The sequence below is a fragment of the Prenolepis imparis genome, unplaced genomic scaffold, assembly GCF_030444845.1.
Source record: "Prenolepis imparis isolate NDT839.2.m4 unplaced genomic scaffold, iyPreImpa1.0 SCAF_5, whole genome shotgun sequence".
Classification (NCBI taxonomy): Eukaryota; Metazoa; Arthropoda; class Insecta; order Hymenoptera; family Formicidae; genus Prenolepis; species Prenolepis imparis.
This window is the reverse complement of record NW_028141163.1, coordinates 19,601-39,185: the sequence shown is the minus strand read 5'-3', so window position 1 is coordinate 39,185 and position 19,585 is coordinate 19,601. Positions and strand designations below refer to the sequence as shown.

Sequence of the window (19,585 nt, the reverse complement as noted above, 5' to 3'; positions counted from 1 at the left end):
GTAATCAATCTATTATTAAAGGCGTAGGTATTTTTATATTATAACATGTATAAAAAACCCAATTTATATGATTTTTAACATTGTAATTCAATATACATATATACACAGGAAGAGATGAAAGAACAAGAAATAATATACCTTGTTTCTGCTAAACAAAAAGAAAAAATGAGAATGATATATTTCTGTGAACGTATACCTACGTTATTTAAACAAGAACATTCTGCACGGATTATTCAACATTGGTGGCGAAAAATTTTCTGGAATAGAGAAGCAAAAAAATTAAACAATATAGAAAAATATAACTATAGTGTGTAGCGCACATGCGCATTTTATACATAGAGTTTGCGGTAAAAGAGGTACCTCACTGCAATAATATACATATGTGCGTTTTCCATTTAGCGACACAAGTCGACACAAGCATCATTCTATCTTTGTTCTACATTCTATGAGAACAAAGATAGAATGATGCTTGTGTCGACTTGTGTCACCAAATGGAAAACGCCCATAATAATAGATATACTCTTTTTTTTAAGACGGAAAAGATTTCGTTAATAAAATCAAAAAAATTTTTAACTAATTTTGTTTATTTTCATTAAAATATTGAATATAGAATGTACATATGCAGATTAAAATTGCATTTTAACGACATTTGAAATGTGTATTTAAAATTGAATTTTCAACATATTTTACAAATTCATAATATCTATCGAACGCGAATAATATACACGAAAAACTAATTAATTTTGACGTATTTTACAAGAAAGAAGTTTGTAGAATTTTTGACGTCATTATTCAATTATAGATGAGGAAAAAAAAATCTTAAATGACGCTTGTCATTAATTCAACTTTGTCTAGTATGTATTCTTTATGTATATCAAGAGACACATGGTAGTGTCTCGTGTGCCAAGTACGCGCAAGCAACATCACGCGCAAGCGACGAGACGCATATAGCGGGTATCTTTACGCGAACGGCCCAGCTGCAAGTCTCATATTATCGGTTCTCATATAACGGCTGGGCCGATCAAGCTTTTAATAGGCTTAATCAATAGCTTGGGTTTGAATTACATAATGAAAGTGTCTTTATTAATCCTCTACGTGCACTACGAACGGAGATATTTATTTACAAAGTCTCAATGTGAAATTTTTCTATTAAGTACCGTCGTCGTCGTCGTCGTCGTCGTCGTCGACGTCGTCATTGCATGCATGTATATACACAACATATGCAAAGAATATGGTGAAAATTTTATACAAAAATTAATACAAATAAAAAAATAAAAAAATTTTAATTAAAAATCTTGGCGCTGCTAACCTAAATAATATACTAAAATTAATTAAAAACATATATGCTTTGAAATTTAGCAGCAACTTTTTTTAATTAAATTTTTTTATTTTTTTATTTGTTATTAATTCTTAATTTTTGTATAAAATTTTATATTTATATTTATTTATACAATTTTTTTTATTAAAATATTTTTATAGATTACGATTCTACATAGCTTTGTAATCGGAAGCAAGGTCTATAATTAATATGATTCTATATAAGTTTGCAACTTTAATTTCACACTGGTACAAGTTTCTACTTTCACTTGGCGCAATTTTTTTTGATATCATTATTTTTGTATAGGATATCTCTAGATTCTATATAGGTTTGCGACTTTAATTTTTTACTGGCACATATTACAATTTTTCACTGGTGCGTGTACTTGGCACCTTTTTTTACCTTTTTTTAAAAAGGTAAGTTTGGGTTATATATATACACTGATAAATTATTATACGCGTGTATATTTTAATACAAAATTATATGTATAATAAAACACTCGAAACAAACTTTATATTTATTAATATAAAATCTTATATTTCTTTTTAATTTGAATCTCTAATTCTATAGCAAGTGATACTGCGAAAATCAAAAGAAAGAACCGCAAGAACACGAAATACACGAAATATATATATTATTTTGTTCAATAGTTTAATCTAATTTATTTACAATTTTTTGTGTTGTACATACACAATATTAACTTTACAATAATTCTCTGTTTTTAAGTACAACATTATCAGTTGTAAGTTGTAATATATAATTATATGCTTTCGTATTTATATGTCCAATTATGTAAATATTATATAATTATATGTATATTTTTGGAATATTATTAAATATATAGAGAAATATTTTATATATTAATAAACATGTATAGTTACACCTACATAATAATATATGCAGAATATTATTTTGTTACGCGATCGTCATTGAAAATATTGAAATAGACAAAACTGAATAAATGTGTGTATTTAACATTAACTATAATGCATATAGATATTTAACATTATGAATGCATATATATTTTTACATGTCCATTGATCATCGTAAATTTCGAAAACCGTGAAATATATGAAAGAGTTATTATAAATATCTGTCTTGTGGTCGACTTTATTACGTCTGAATAAAATTTTTTGTTAAAGCTTTATATATATAGAATGCAAATAAAGAATGATCTCTCTTTGTTGAATTCTTGTATCTTATATACTTGATGATGTAGAGTGTAATTACATGAGCAAAATAATGGAATATATATTTGCTAGAATTTGAACTATCTATACTCTTTTTTTACTTTGCTCCCCAAACAATTTTACTTTTTGTCCTGTATTTATGAAAAATTGGTACAAGTTACATTAATACTGGGTGTGCGTAGCACACAGATAAATAAATTATTAAATAAATAAATAGATAACTAAAAATAAACATTATTTCCTGAGAAATAAAATTTGATTAAAAAATATTTTTATTCTCTAGAAAATTTTTTAGTTTTAAACTAATTATAATTATTCGATATATGATCTGTATTCTCTATCTTTCGAAATAAATATATAATTATAGAAACTTGCTTGGTTTCCCTCATCGCTTATTGTTATAGTTACGTTGAATTGCGATATCAAGAGCGAGAAATCATATCAAGTTTTTTCTCGCACTATAATGTATACAAATACTTTTTCACTACAAATTACTCTTTTATATATCATATTCTATAATCTATAATATATCATATAATACAATCTATAATAAGCAAAGATTAATATAAATCTCGATCGAATTGTCGTAAAGTTTATTTTTGCTGGAAATGTAGAACATGTACAAATGTAAAAGTGTACAAATAAATTAAATTATATATATGTTCGTCAACTAGTGCAAGATAACAAAAAAAAAATTACTGAATTTTCTCACTTTTGCTATCATTATTCAATATAGTCGCAGTGATGAGGAGCCAATAGTTTTATTATAGGTTTAGATTTGAAAAGACTCGAAAAACTATTTTCGTACATATCTATGTACGTTCTATAAAAATTCAAACGGCTTTTTCATATATTATTACATTCAATCGATTTATCTCTCACATTTACGTTACAATATAAATTACATATGCGATTATCGCGTTTATATTGTTACAAGTCCTGAAAATATTCTTGCACATTGACAATATATATTTGTCATTTACACGATCACATTTGGACAATACAGATAAATATTTATAATTAAAGAAATCTTGATATCATAGGCATGCTGTGTGCATCATTTAATCGATGCGGCGTAAATGTTCAAATTAATCGATACATAGCGCGCGCGATACGTCACACTGGTATAGTATATGGGATTATACCTTTTACAAAATGTTACGTGTGGAGAGATATATAAACCTAAATATGAAATACATTACACCAAAAGACGTTCTATAATTCTCTCGCATATCATCATATAATAGTCAATATACACTATGTGCGTAGAGACTGACAAAATAAAATACAACTCTGAGAATCATTCATCTAATAAGGACAAAACTATTTCAACGATAATAACATAGCCTAGCTATTTTAAGAGTTTTGTTATATAGAATATAACAAAGGGAAAATAATAATAAAGGTTTTGCATATAAAAAAAGAGAAATAGAAAAAGAAAAAAAAAGTTATTATATTAAACTGTAGCATCTATTTTATCAAAACAATGAACTTATATGATCAACGTTAATGAGCTATTTTAAAGATCCGGCACTAGAAATATAAATTGAATGTCCATCAGTTGTGATAATTTTCCATATATACTCGCGCAGTCTACCATCTGGATGCAGGTCCGGTGTCGGTAGTTGTAGCTGCATTGGCTCCTATGAATGGGTTTGTAGCAGCCGCTACATAAAAATATCATATTAGTCATATAACAAAAATTATTAGAGCGCTACTCGTGTATTTTATTATTATGCTTCTTTGCACAATAAAATTAAATTATCAAACATTAGATAATCGGGATATATTATTATCATTTAGATATATTTTCAACATGTGGTATTTTCTGTAAATAAAAGTGTATATACAAAGCGCAATTTATTATTATTCGTATATTATCCGCATTAGCTGATGATTCGTATTAAAGTAAAAAAACATTGAATATTTTATATAAAAGCGTATGGAATTTTCTCTATAAAACTCGACGTATTGAAATTTTCTAATAAAAAGAACAACTAGAAAAAAAACATGAGATTATTTTTGCCTCTCGATCTACTTTTAATCTAAAGAGCAAATAAAGAAGATAATATAATTGATAAAAAAAGTGCTAAGATGAAGAGAAATATATATTTATATTACGTTTACGAAAAAAGTTTAGAATATATATGCGTATCTAACAAACAAGAGTGATAAAGCTTTAAATGCGTATCTAAAATATACAATAAGTCTCAAGTTTTTTTAGTAATGAATTTGCCCTCGTATGTCAAATAACACGCGTATTTGCGGATTTATCGTCAGTTTTGTTTTATCCAGAGAGAGATAATAATATTGCGATATTATTTTTTAGTTTCCAATTCTTTTATATATGCATTCTTATAAAATTTCCAATTTATATTTTCGACTTATTGCACATACTTTTGCCTCGTTAATTTACTTTACTTTATTTAAAAAAAGATACATTAAACGTCAAAAATACATGTATATTACAAATAAAAACAGACGTTTGGATATTTCACTAAAGAGTAAAAAGAGCGAAACATAAAGAGAGTAAACTGAAAATAATAACAAACAAATTAACGAAACGTAAAATAAAACATGTACATATATAGTGCGTATTTTTATTATAATGAAAATATCATTCATGTGGACATTTATCTCTGACACAAATTCCGATATAAATTAAGAACTGTTCAATAAAATTAAAAAAAAAAAAAAAAAAAAAAAAAAAATATAAAGTATAATTATATATAGCTAAAAATTGTATCACAAATAATAAAATATGTAATATTGTATTGTAATATTTGAAATGTTTGGTAAAAATGCAAAGAGGAATAATGTCAATAGCACGAAAATCCTGTTATTTGTGCGTACACGCACACGCACATTCGGAAAGACATGGACGCAGACATGTGCACGCTAGCATGTTCTCTCTCTCTCTCTCTCTCTCTCTCTCTCCCCCCCCCTTCACTCACTCTCATATACATGCATGCATATACATGAATGATAAAAAAAGGTAATATTACAAATTTCGTTAAATTATTATAAAGCGTATCCCCTTTTTAGCATATACATACATGTATATGGGGCATTCCATGTGAAAAGGGTCCACTTAAAAATAAACTGCTTGGAATTTTTAAAATAATCGTGAAAACCTGTTAGGCCCGATTGCACCAACGTCATTTTGGTTTTAAGCGAGACTTAAATATATGTTTTAAGAAATTTTTCTTCCTTTGATATTTGTAGCTAAAATTACAAAATTTTTGTAGACATGATTTTTTAAGGATTTTTTCCGTACTTTCAGACGAAAAAGTTAATTTTAGTGAAAAAAATCAATTTTTTAGTTTTAAGTAAATAAATAAAGAATTATATCCACTTTTAAAAATCTGAAAAAATTCTCAAAAATACTTCAATATATGTAGAATATGGGGTCCCACAAAGGAAATTTTGGTATCGCAATGGGATCCACTCGTAAACGAATATTTTTTCCAAACGAAATTGGAATTTCAGCCAAATTTTAGTCAAAAACTGAATAATATCAGTTTTTGACTAAAATTTGGCTGAAATTCCAATTTCGTTTGGAAAAAATATTCGTTTACGAGTGGATCCCATTGCGATACCAAAATTTCCTTTGTGGGACCCCATATTCTACATATATTGAAGTATTTTTGAGAATTTTTTCAGATTTTTAAAAGTGGATATAATTCTTTATTTATTTACTTAAAACTAAAAAATTGATTTTTTTCACTAAAATTAACTTTTTCGTCTGAAAGTACGGAAAAAATCCTAAAAAAATCATGTCTACAAAAATTTTGTAATTTTAGCTACAAATATCAAAGGAAGAAAAATTTCTTAAAACTCCAATACCTTGGCTGTAAGGCATATAAAACTTATTTTTTTAAGCTTTAACCTCATACAATATGTGCACTAACAGGTTTTCACGATTATTTTAAAAATTCCAAGCAGTTTATTTTTTAGGTGGACCCTTTTCACATGGAATGCCCCATATATCCATGTGCATCGTACGTTCATATTGGTGTGTATAGAATTGTGTGGTTTTTGTGTGATAAAACTAAATAACCTATAGTTAGAACATATATATATATTCGTGTGTTATTGTTTGCTACATAAATTATACAAAACATGACGGAAAATTCGAGAAATTCTTTTGAAAAATTTTAATCATTTTTTTCCTACAGAAACAAAATATTCGCGTTTTTTTCATTTTAATAATATCTTTTTGTAATATATATTATAAGAACAGTTAATTGCTTCATTTATAGAAGAATATTTAGGAAAAATATTTAGGAAGAATATATTACTTTTCTAATGCAGTTTTAATAATTTATTAAAAGAGCAAATTCGTGAACAATTTTATTCTAAATGCAAAAGAAATTACAAGACAAGTTCAGCCTAGAGAATTAAAAAAAAAATACGGCTAAATTTTACATTATCGTTAAAGTATGAGAAAAAACAGAAAGAAATCTATGATTATCATCAGGTTTCTAGTTTTTGCACATAATTTTACATAATAAATCTATTTAATAAAGATTTTTTAAAATAATAATCTTAAAATGTGTAAAACAATTGCATAATCAGAAAATTATTTCAGCATAAAGTCTTTTTTCGATATGCTAAAATCGTCGTTGATATGAAAGCGTATAAAATATATCATAATTAAAAAAAAAAGAACAAAAAGAAAAAAAGCAAACATTCTTGGATCGAATGATTAATGGTAATGTATAGAAGGTAGAACCACTCATAGCATGTACTTTCTATACATTCAAGAACTCGTAATACCAGTGGTATAAATCACACGTTCACCGCCGCTGTTTAGATTCGTGCTTTCGTTCACTGTTGACGTTGGTGCCGCCGATCCTGGTGCAGGCATGGCAAATATAGGTTGCTGTATGTTAGATGCATTTTGCGATGTACCACTTTGAGGTTGAGCTGTCACAGCATCATCATCGCTCCCGTCTTCCTGTGAATATACGTATTTCGAATATCGAAAATACATGTAATAGCTCTTGTTAGACCATTTATCCGTGAAAATAATATATTTTTTGCAGAAAAAATAAAAATTTATTATTTATTTTTTAATATTGTAATAATAAATAATTACAATATTTCTTTTCTGCAATTATATATAATTAAGAAAATATATTTTTTTTTATTTAATCGGCTCTCAATATTAATAAATAATAAATAAATAAATGTGTTCACATTTATTTATTTATTATTTATTAATATTGAGAGCCGATTAAATAAAAAAATATATTTTCTTAAGTTTACGCCTGGGCCTAAACATGGCGTTATTTACAAAAACATCTAATTTAGAAGGCAAATGAAAAATATAGAATCGAAAGGGTCTGAATAGCTTAGTGGTAAGAGCAGTCGCCCGGAAAGCGAAAGACGCGGGTTCAATTCCCGCTTCAGCGACTTTTCGGACCTATATTTTTCTCGCCTATTTTTCCATTGGAAGTACGAGGTTAATTGATAATTAATCAAATGGAACTCAGTGATCTCAAACCAAGAGATACTGTTCCGAAAAATTAGAAATTAATTTTCGCGCTTGGCTCTAGTTGCCGACATCTAGAACATCAGATCACATTTATTTATTTATTATTTATTATATATAATTTTTGGAGCAAAAATAAGAATACCGAATAAAATAATAATAATAATAATAATATACATATATAATAATAGCAAAAATGATCTCTCTCTTGCGACAGAGATCCATTTACATGTATAGTATACAGACTTGAGTCTATTGTATATACAGAATGCCCTATTTTAAAGTTTACAGTGCTATATCTCGCAAGACAATGATTTTATTAAAAAATCTTTCAAATAAAAGTTGTATCAAGTTTCAAGAGGGGAACATGAATCGATGACGCAATGATTTGACCTTGGCTAGTTGCTCGAAAGTCATGTAAATGTCGTCACGTTTAATTTCTTAAATGGAACCATCATATTTTATTTTTACATGAATCGATTCTTCACAATATTCTAGATAAAAAGTTATAAAGGTAAGATAGTAATGAATGAATATTTTGCAAAATATTTTATACTTTTTTTTTTACCTAATTTTACATAAACTAGGAGAAATATTTCACAAGTATTCATTTTTAAAAAGTATTAAGAGAAGATCGACGAAAAATTAAATGTTTTATGAGATATTTTCTAGTTTATGTAAAATTAGGTAAAAAAAAATATATCAAATATCTTACAAGTTCGCATTCATTTTTTGGTCCTCTTATCCTTAAAATTTTTTATGCCAAAAATGCAAAAGATCAATTTATATAAAAAAATATGATGGTTCCATTAAAAAAAAGACCTTCAAATGATCTTGAAAATAATTCTTTTTAGGAAAAGTTGGTTAAAGAAAATGTTTTCCCCCCTCGAACTCTTATATAACTTTTTGTTTGAAACATTTTTCTCTAAAATGCATTGTTCAAGAGATATTTTGCTAATACAAGTTAAAATGGGCCACCCTGTATAATATATAAAATGCCTTAAAATAATGCTGTAATATAAAATATTTTTCGCACTAATTAATAAAATTATATTTCAGATAATAAACAAAATTAACATTTCAGATCAATTAGTTAATTAACTCTCGGAAGGCTGCGTAGGGTGTAAACTACATACTAGCTAATTTAATTTAATACGAGATTAGATTAATCGCTAGAGAAGTCTTTTTTTTATTAAAATTGAAAAAAAATTTTTTATACTTGAGAAATTATGTTAAAGGTATGTTTAAACATTCACATCACGTAAAATCGAAGAAGTGAATATTTTTTTCTCATTAACATTTTATGATGGGTGCTTTCCTATTAGCGACACAAATTGACACAAGTCGACGCACAAGCGTCATTCTGTCTTTTTTTCAACATTCAGGAATAATAAAAGATAGAATGATACTTGTGTGTGTCGCTAATAATAGGAAAGCACCCGATGAAAATACTCTGGAGTATAGCCTATACAGGTCACGCGACTGTTTGTGTTTCAAATTTTGTGTGTGTGTGCGATGCGACTATTTAAAGGTTAAATTATTATTAAGTCCACCTGACACAATTAGATATAAATCTGTTTTGTTTTTATCCTTGTTTTTATAATTTTAAAAACATTTAAATTAATTTAATTTTAATTTTGTAAAATGTTCTTCTATTTCTATTCCTATATATAAATTTAGACATTTTTATGCATATCGATATATCTCGATCAATAATAATATTGCATTCTCATGTCTAAAAATTGTCTTGGGCAATTACATTTAATATTCGTTGTAATATATCCGTTTCCGGGAGATCATTTTATTCCGAGCGTGTTTTGGGCAAATGAGTTTTTGATCGCAACAATGGCAGATATATTGGATTTAGAGCAGCTGTCCTAAATATCTAACACATGTCTTCGTTGTTAATCGAATAAACTTTTCGCCAGTAATGCTTGGAGATGATTTCCTGGAGATAGAGACGGCGAATATCAAATGTGTAATACGCAAAGACGAAAGACACAACAAGAATAAGAAATTTTATACATGTATGTAGTATCTTCTATAGCTGATAACGAGCAAGGTACATAAAATAATGGATCACAAATGTAGAATAAATTTTTTTCGTATGCAACACTTTTTATACGTTCGTTGTGATTTTGTCTTTTTTTTTATCAATTTTCCTTAAAAGGTCTTTAAAGAAAAAATATTTTATCTTATTCTTCAGTCAAAAAGTGAATTTATTTCTTTACGGAGAATCATTTTATCAGTTACGGGATACATTTTATCCGATCCTATATGCATCATGTATGTGTGCGTATATTTTTCTATGTTTCGTTATATTTTCCTGGATATTGGATTATTTTCCTGTAATCTCATCGGTGTGTGTGTATATATTCTGCGATAAAATATCGATATCGAAAAAATACACACACACACAAACACACCTATTATATATATATATATATATATATATATATATATATAAATTATAATTTAATTTCATTCTTATATATTCATACCAAGTCAACTTTTACAATTTCTATATGTGTATATATATTTTTTTATATTTGTAATTTAAACAATATATTTACCTCATTAATTTAATTTGCCGATATGCAAAAGAAGAAAATGTGTAAAGAAAATCGATATTTCGATAATAAATAAATGTGTAAATTTTACATGACAAATCACCGAATATAATTTAATCAAAGTTTTTATACCAGCAGAAACAATGATGAGGAGTATATAGAAGCGTAAATATTTTTTAAAAATGTTTTTGATTTTTACCCGCATTAACACATTCTATAAACAAACTTGTGTAATATAACCAAAATGCAAACAAGATCTATAGTTTCCAATAAACTTATATATTTGCAATTTCTAATTTTTTAAATGAATAATACATGTTTATTTTAAATGCTAAGAATTATATTACTGAAATCGCATAGATATAATTATCGATATTTTATCGAAAAAATATTTTATTACTTTTTATAAAAGCCATATATTTGCATACTAGAAAGATTATAAACAACTAGTTAATATTTTAATAGCTATGATGTGTGAGAAATATAAATTATAGACCTATACATGTGCTATAAAACTTAACAACAATAATGAGTCGTTAAAGAGAGAATTGCCATTTTTAATAATTATACAAGTATGTCATGCAGTATCTTGTACAGAAGCTAGTATGTGCGGGAGCTACAATAATTTACCTCTCACATTGCTCACAGAGAAGGAAAGTAGTGCGCGAGGATATTATATAACAAAATATATTTTAGTATACAAGAACTATATACTTATGCGTGTATTGCGTAAATTCATTCCAATATATTTTAACAAGAAAAATAAAAAGCGTTAAAATATTTATGATTAATCATGTAGCGAAAAGAAAGAAAAAAACTAAAATTTCGAGCATTATAAGAACTTACCTTGCCAGAACCTCTAGGTTGATTTGTCACAACAGCCTCATCTGGATTCTGGTTCCGCTATAATACAATAATAACATAAACAAAACCGCTAAACTAGACGCTTTTTTATAAAACAAGGCATAATTTGGCATGCATAATAAAAAAAAATTCAGCATTTTTAGTTTACAATTAATTCACGCAAATAATAGTAGATACAGCTATATATCTATATAAAAATAAAATGGATCATTTTGTTTGAAAATAAAAGATTAAATAAATGGGCAATAGTTATAATTAACATTATATATATATATATATATATATATATGTATATATATGTGTGTGTGTAAAAAAATTTAAAATATCGAAATTCTCTTGTTCCATACCGTGTATAAAAGAAATTTTGGCGATACACGAACATTAGAAACAATATTAAAAAATTATTCATGTACACACATATAAACACACACACACACAAAAATATACATGTAAGATGCATGTCTGTGTGTGCGTAATATTAAACTAAATTTTCATAGACATGAAAACATGGAGAGTTGTGTCAAGTCGATACGAAGCATCTTTATGCGGTGCCTGCGATAAAAAAAGGACAACAGATAATATACTTGCAATTTTAAGTTGGATACAAACATTATGCATACGTCGATCACATTCAAGTTGTACGAGCTCCTTGAATCATTTGTCTTCGTAATAATAAGATATCTACTAGAATATTCTTTCTTCACCGACATGCTTTCCAACTACCGGAAATACCGAATACCAATATAAATGTAAAAGAATGAAATAGAGATGTATAAAATTTAGTTGCAAGTGTATGTGTATTACATTTGATTCTGTATTATATTTGATAGATTAATACATGATAATAATTAACAGTACTAGAAAATTTTGAGATTATCATAACATGCAGGATCTAGGAAAAATCTTTTTTAAAAAATATTATTCCGTTGATTATAAAGATTAGAGATAAGATTACAAATACTAGATGTTTTAATAGCAACATGTTAGTATTCTAGTTTTTTTTGTCTTAAAGCGATTGTCGACACAAAATTTTAAAACGAAAAAAAAGTACAGATATCAATGCTTATGCTTGATCCTTTAACTGCATTTTAATTATATTTGTTATGATATTTAAGGCTCCTGGGTGCTCACCGCGGCCATATTGGATTGTGACGTCAGAGGCGAGAAAGCACACGCTGAAAATTCTTAGATGCCATTTTTTAATGAAAAGATATTTCGATTAAACAGCACTTCAGATGGCTTTAGCACACTCTTAAAAACCCCCGAAAACTATCCTTTTCCCTTTATAATCAATCAACATCTGTAAAATGATCGAGATATCAGACTTTGACATGCGGAATGACTGCGCATGTGCAAAGACCAGACGGACTGGGATTCATAATATTACATTTTACAGCTGTTGATTAATTATAAAGGGGAAAGGATAGTTTTCGGGGTTTTTTAAGAGTGTGCTAAAGCCATCTGAAGTGCTGTTTCATCGAAATATTTTTTTATTTCGAAATGGCATCTAAGAAATTTTAGCGTGTGTTTTCTCGCCTCTGACGTCACGATTTCGACATGGTCAGAAAGGAGCCAGGAGCCTTAATACTAAATATCGAAAAATTCAAGTTTAAGAATAAGATTGCATTCTATGAATTTATACCTAGGATGAAAAATTAATTAAAATTACGTATGTGTCATATAAAGTCGGTAAATTTTAAACTACAAGTATATTTAAAATGTTCTGTACATACATGTTCCAAGCGAAAGATTAAAAAAGTATAATGTAAAACACGCACACACACACCGGACGCACGCACACAGTATATATTGTGTGTGTGTGTGTGTGCGTATACAAAATGTTAAAAAATTAGACTGATAAATTTTTAAGTGAAATAGAGAAGACTTGAAAATAAACATTTTCTGTTAATAGAATTTTTCTCTACGACGATTTCAGTTTTATATTACATGGTATGAAATAGGAATTTTTGACTTCAACAATAAACAAACATGTAAATCGAAAAATTCTCTTGTATTTTAATCTTGAACAAAACACAGAATAAATATATATAATTCACACTCTTTTTACAGTAAATGCTAAAAAATTCCTCCAACTTTAATATATAAAGGTGACAAACTGAAATGTCACAAACTCATATTTCATATCATGTAGTATTAAAACTAAAAGTTGTAGAGAAAATTAGTATTAACAAGAAATGTTTATTTTAAAGTCTTCTTTCTTCCTTAAAAGTTTGTCGGTCTAATTTTTCAACACCCTGTATGTATATATATAAGCATGCACTTTGTGTGTGTGTGTGTGTGTGTGTAATATATATAAGCATGCACTCTGTGTGTGTGTGTGGATCAAATAACACATGCCAGATCCAGATAGTATACTTGTCGTCTGTCTCCTTTATGTAAATCAACAAAAGCAATCGCTTATATCATTATATAGCATAGATCGTGCACTTTTGAGCAATGTATGTAGATTAATTTTGGATTATATTCGAATGTGGATAATATAATGATATAGTAGTACGAAACATTAAAATATATTTTTTTCTTTATCCATATCTTTGTATATTATTAAGCGATAAAAGAAAATAAAAAATATAAAAAAAATATGTAACAGAAACTTGTGCATATGAAGAAAGAATGGATGAGATATAATATGCAACTAATTGTCTAGTTTGCATATAATTATATCAAATGCTTTTCATTTATATAGAAAATAACATTATTAAAAATAATAATATTCACACATGTTAAATATATTTCTGCTGATAAAAAAAACTTGAATTTTTCCAACTAGAATTTTAATTCTAAAATGATAGTTAAAATACTAGATGTATCGATAATACATTTGTCTAAAGATGATAAAAATAGATAATAGAGTTGTTTAGAGTCGGCTTGGTACGATATATAAAAAAGAATTTTCTCTTCTTTTATATATGTATACATGGCTGGATCCAAGTTCGTGTTTGGTATTAAAATAGTTTTTTCGCTATTATACATTTATCATCAAGTATAATTTGCTCTTTCTCTCACATCTATAGTAAAGTTGGTATAAAATCTATTACAAAAAAGAGTAATAAGAAAGACATTTTTACCTGTAAATTATGGTATGCACCGCTATCTTCGGGAGGAGTTGGTTTACATTTACCGCAACAGAAATTGCAACAGCAGCAACAACAGCAACAACAGTAACAAGCTGTAATTAGTCCACAAAACATGAACAGTGCCTGAAAAAGAAACAAAATATATGCCTGTAATAAAATATTACCATGTTTAAACATTTATTATTCTTAATAACAAACAAGATATATTTCTATTTTGATGCAATTATCAAATTATGTAAAAAAATATGCTTCAGATAACATTTAACATTATCTTACATGTTATCTTACATGTACCGCGAAACATGTACGCACTTACACGTGAGATACATGTATTTTATGCATCTATTTAAAAATAAATTATATATGAAAATATAAACATGTATAAATGTATGAGATAATTTGAAAAAATTACAAACATGAAATATATGGAGGGTAAGATATATTTAAAAAAAAAGATATCAGCGGAATTAATCTCTCTCTCTCCGTTCTTACCTTACACCATCCAGAAGTGACAACAAAGTAAGCGTTAACATTTTCTTCTCCAAATTGTTCCGCAACATATAGACCCAGCGATCCATAATTGTCGTATATGTTACGTTTTGTTAGATCTGTCAATATAGCGTGCGCCCTATTGATTTCTTTAAACTGGAAATATACCATGTAATTACACAATATTATATACTTGGTAGAGAATTATAAATAAAAACTGTCGATATATATCGTATCAACATGGTATATACAATAAAGAAAAGTTTGCAATATATTTTACTCGAGTGCTTAAAAAAAATCTGTTTTGCAAACATCAATTTAAGAATCTTAAAAATTTTGAATATAAATGATTTTTAAAAATTAGTTATAAATACTAGGGAAAAAAAATATATATATATATCATTGAAAATGACCTTTTCAGCTGCCTCTGGATTATTAGGGTTCTTGTCGGGATGATATTTCAGGGCCAATCTTCTATATGTCTTTTTAATTTCCTCCGAAGTGGCAGTTTTTGGAATTTCCAAAATCTGATAGAGGGAATCCCCTGCTGTACTGCAAAAAAATGGGCACAAATATCAAGATTAAGCAAATTTTATATATTTTAAATATTGTTAATCATAGCTTTGAAATGCAGAAGAGTCGCACGATGAATGGCTTATATATTTCAAATTACTGTCTCCGACATTATACTTTGTCTTTTAATATTCAAGTTACAATCGCGATATTATTTCGAATATAAATAAAGAGAAAGTACGATGAGATATAAGAAAGAAAATGATATCGATGAGCGAAAAAATTATGCGTATAATGATACATGGTCGATGAAACATTGCGATAACCTATCAACTTAAATAGATTAAAATTTACAAAAGCATATTATCTATTTGTCTCGCATGCTTTTGAAGATTTACAATAAATTTTATTCAATCTAAATAATGTACATAATTTTTTTTCCGTTTATAAAGTTTTTATTTTTGACATAAATAGGCAACAACCGGTAAAGTAAAAGAGAAAAAGTTGTAAAGACTGATTGAATTTCATCGGAACTAGGGTTTAAAATTAATTTTCAAAAAAAATAGGTATATCGATAATCAAAACGATTCGAATAATTTGCAGGGCAAACGTGGCGATAAAAACCGATAACATGTATAAGCAGCCATCACATATAGTTCTAGCATCAGATGTCTTTAATGTCATCACGGCATACTCTACTTACGACATTTTTCTTCTATCCATGGCGAATAATGCTTCACGAATTTGTCGATCTAATTCAAACGGTGAAACTTTAATAAATTTTACGGAATGATACTAGGCGAACATTTTTTCCATGTATCGTATGAAAATTCGCGCATTCTTTTTAACAGAGGTATTTCAGAGCATCATCATCAACACCACACACGAAAGGTACGATTCAATATTTTAGTTCAGCTGATCAACGCATATGCGCCAAAGCGGCGCTGGCTGAAAGAACCCTGATCACCGTGAGAATTGGTCTCCTTCTACCATAAAGTTTGTGTACCTAGAGGATGTGCCGTTCATATATTTATGGCTGCTGTCGCAGCCTAGACGGAATCATAGGCCGGTATTCATAGTCCGTTCTTATTTCAAGACCGTCTTAAGTAATGTCTTAAGATGCAAATACGGCTCTGTGATTGGTTAATCACATCTTAAGATTGTACTTAAGACAGTCTTAAATATAAGAACCGACTATGAATACCGGCCATAGACTACGTTTACACGGCTTCTAACTTCGACTTAGGCTGGTATTCATAGTCCGTTCTTATTTCAAGACCGTCTTAAGTAATGTCTTAAGATGCAAATACGGCTCTGTGATTGGTTAATCGCATCTTAAGATTGTACTTAAGACATTCTTAAATATAAGAACCGACTATGAATACCGGCCTTAAAGGTGCCTTTTCATATGCAGCATGCTGCAGCAGCAAATCAGTCACGTGATAAAAATTTACTAAAGCATATTTGCTGCTCATGAAAAGGAATAGCTGCAGCAGCAGTAGCACAAAAACAAATTATAACTTAGAAATAATATTGCAGAATTGAGCTTAATTTTAAATTTATTTTTAATTTTGAGTTTAATAATCATACAATCAGAAATTGTATCAGTGGCATAAAGAATGTGAGAAAACCATTGAAAAACATAATATTGAAACTTTGCGAAGACAAAAAATTGTAATTGCAGCAGCAGCTAGTGCAGTTAAATAAAAAAAAATAAATAAATAAAATAAATAATAAAATATAAATTTAAAAAAAAAAAAAATAAAAGAATGCTTAAATTTCCATCGAGCAATTTGAAATGTATATATGAAAGCACAAATTAACAACCTTTGTATTTTTGTTCTCATTTCAAGATAATAAAAATGCATAATATACATATAATAAATAATATAATAAACAAATAAGTATAATATAATAAATATACATATACCTGACTCAATGCCATTTTTTGTTATGATGACGAGGAAATGAAGAATGTTGCTGTTGCGTGTTTTTGCTGCTTTGCTGTTCGTTCGATTGAACTTCACAGTGCTGAAGCAAAATGTGGTGAAATTTATTTTGCAGCATCTAGTAACAATTCTTCAACCAATAGCAACGAACTGCTGCGGCAATCGGTACTTACCCAAATACCGACTGCCGGTATAAGGTAAGTTACCGACCGAGAGGTAACCCGGTCGGACCTTACCGACGAGGATACCGACCGCGGATAACACCGACCGCGGATAACACCGACCGCGGAAAATACCGAACGCGGGAGCTAACAAGCCAAATATAATCTAAGACACGGTAATTACCGAACGCAGGTTTCACCATATGGTAAAGGTCGGTCACAAATGTAATTTATCCATAGAATAAGTTAGTTACATTAAGTATGTGATATGTCGCGAGAAATATTATTTATACGCGAAAGATGAGTGTTATTATTTGTTTTTAAAGTTTACTTAAGGGGATGCCGGAGGTATGTTTTTACCGATCGAATGCGAATATAGAGATTATTTTGGGATATCTTTTTATTGACTATACAGATCAATAAATCCTTTTCCACGATTAAAGTACTTATAAAAACGGACCGCGTTAGCTATAATTCCATATATAAATCATATAAAAATCAAAAATTACAGTTTTGTTATCGGCTTCTTTCATGTCAGCTCGTAACAATACTTATTTAATAAAAATAGTTCTGCAGTTTATCTGTGCATAAAATATAATATACGCGATAGGGTTAACATGAAGAAATATTAGTAAACAATAAAAAGTGAGATTGCAAGTCTAATAAAAAAGTTATATATTAAAAACATTTTCACGCATATGTGTGTGTATATGCGTATACGTGCATATGTTTGGATATGTGTGGTGCTAACCTATCGTGTGTATATGTGTATACGTGTATATGTTTGGATATGTGTGGTCCTAACCTATCGGAGTTCGGCCGTCACTCCAGCATCCCCTTAAGCGTAATTTGTTACGCTCCTTGTTTTTAAAGTTTACTTAAGCGCAATTAAAGATAGTTACCCAGTGAGGGTAAATCTTAGTATTAGAAAGGTACGCAGGCGCAAATTGAACGGCGCATGCGTGAGCCGCTATTCGTACGACTCTGGAGGGGATAGCCCGGATATAAAGGAGAGACAGCGCGAAGGAGGGAGCATTGAAAGAACTCTCGGAGAGACGATACGAACGAGAGATGTTCGCAGATGTAATCGCGAAATAAAAGGTTTATTTATATAAAGCCACGCGATATAATAAAAGTATTTTGTTCAGTTAGTTTTCCATATATATATATTTTATTAAAATAAAAATATTTTATATATTTATAAAATATAAAGAGTTCTAACTGATTTTGACCTATTACCTAGTGCGCGAGTGAACTCTCGGGCCAATCCTGGAATCCCGTGCTTTGCTCGGGAAACCCTAAAAGATAACCGTTAGCGTTAATTAACGGTGGAACGAGGTGACGCAATTATTGCGTCATTCGGTGGCGGCCGTTGACATCGGCCATCTTGATCCCTTTGTCCGAAGACAAAGGCAACTACGCAGCGAAGCAGCAAAGGGGTTCTCAATCTCGGGATCCAAAGTGAGAGGTCGGGAAGGTGAGGACGACATCCTGGCATAATAACCTTGTCCGTGAATGGTCAAACGGATTGGCGACCGTAACAACAAAGGTAGGAAACCTGTGTTTTCCATAATCCCATACTCTCGACCTTTTCGTCCGGTCACAACCTAACCTTGCGACCGACCGCAGAGTCATCCGTTCCGGACGACAGGACGACGGTCACGGGTTCCGACGAGCAGCGACGTCCAGACGATCATCCCAGAGAGCAGCCTGACCAGTCCACGGGACGACAAGGTAGCGGATGAAACCTGAAAATAAAAATAGAAGATTTAATATAAATAGAATTAGGATACACATATATATTCACAGAAAACAGAAACAGAAATAAAAATAAATAAAATACAAAAAACAAAAAAGATAAAAGTATAAAGTAGGATAGGACAATATATTGAATAATCGTAGTAACTAAGAATTATTTGAATACTCATGTTCAATG

General features: G+C 28.9%; 1 protein-coding gene across 2 annotated transcripts; it reads right to left on the bottom strand.

Annotated features, from left to right (window-relative positions):
- Positions 1–2,820: 2,820 nt before the first annotated feature.
- Positions 2,821–16,484, bottom strand: LOC145935934 (dnaJ homolog subfamily C member 5). Of its 2 annotated transcripts, XM_083037741.1 has the most exons (8): positions 16,243–16,484; positions 15,440–15,578; positions 15,030–15,182; positions 14,529–14,660; positions 12,024–12,158; positions 11,422–11,478; positions 7,288–7,468; positions 2,821–4,175 (listed from the first exon to the last, which is right to left on the bottom strand). In XM_083037741.1, exons 1-8 carry the CDS (start codon positions 16,260–16,262, stop codon positions 4,102–4,104), a joined length of 891 nt encoding a protein of 296 aa, XP_082893867.1. In that variant the 5' UTR covers positions 16,263–16,484; the 3' UTR covers positions 2,821–4,101. The 2 variants fall into 2 exon arrangements, with proteins under 2 accessions (XP_082893867.1, XP_082893866.1); XM_083037740.1 differs by lacking the exon at positions 12,024–12,158 and having other exon boundaries at positions 16,243–16,478.
- Positions 16,485–19,585: the final 3,101 nt, after the last annotated feature.

Bases quoted from the DNA above. Each gene is read 5' to 3' on its own strand.
- LOC145935934 (XM_083037741.1), bottom strand. From the start codon at position 16,262: ATGGATAGAAGAAAAATGTC. The intron at 11,479-12,023 runs GTATATTATCTG...ATTGTATTATAG, and splicing joins TATCCAACTTAAAATTGCAA to CGGAACCAGAATCCAGATGA. The intron at 4,176-7,287 runs GTATTACGAGTT...ATTTTTATGTAG, and splicing joins ACGTGTGATTTATACCACTG to CGGCTGCTACAAACCCATTC.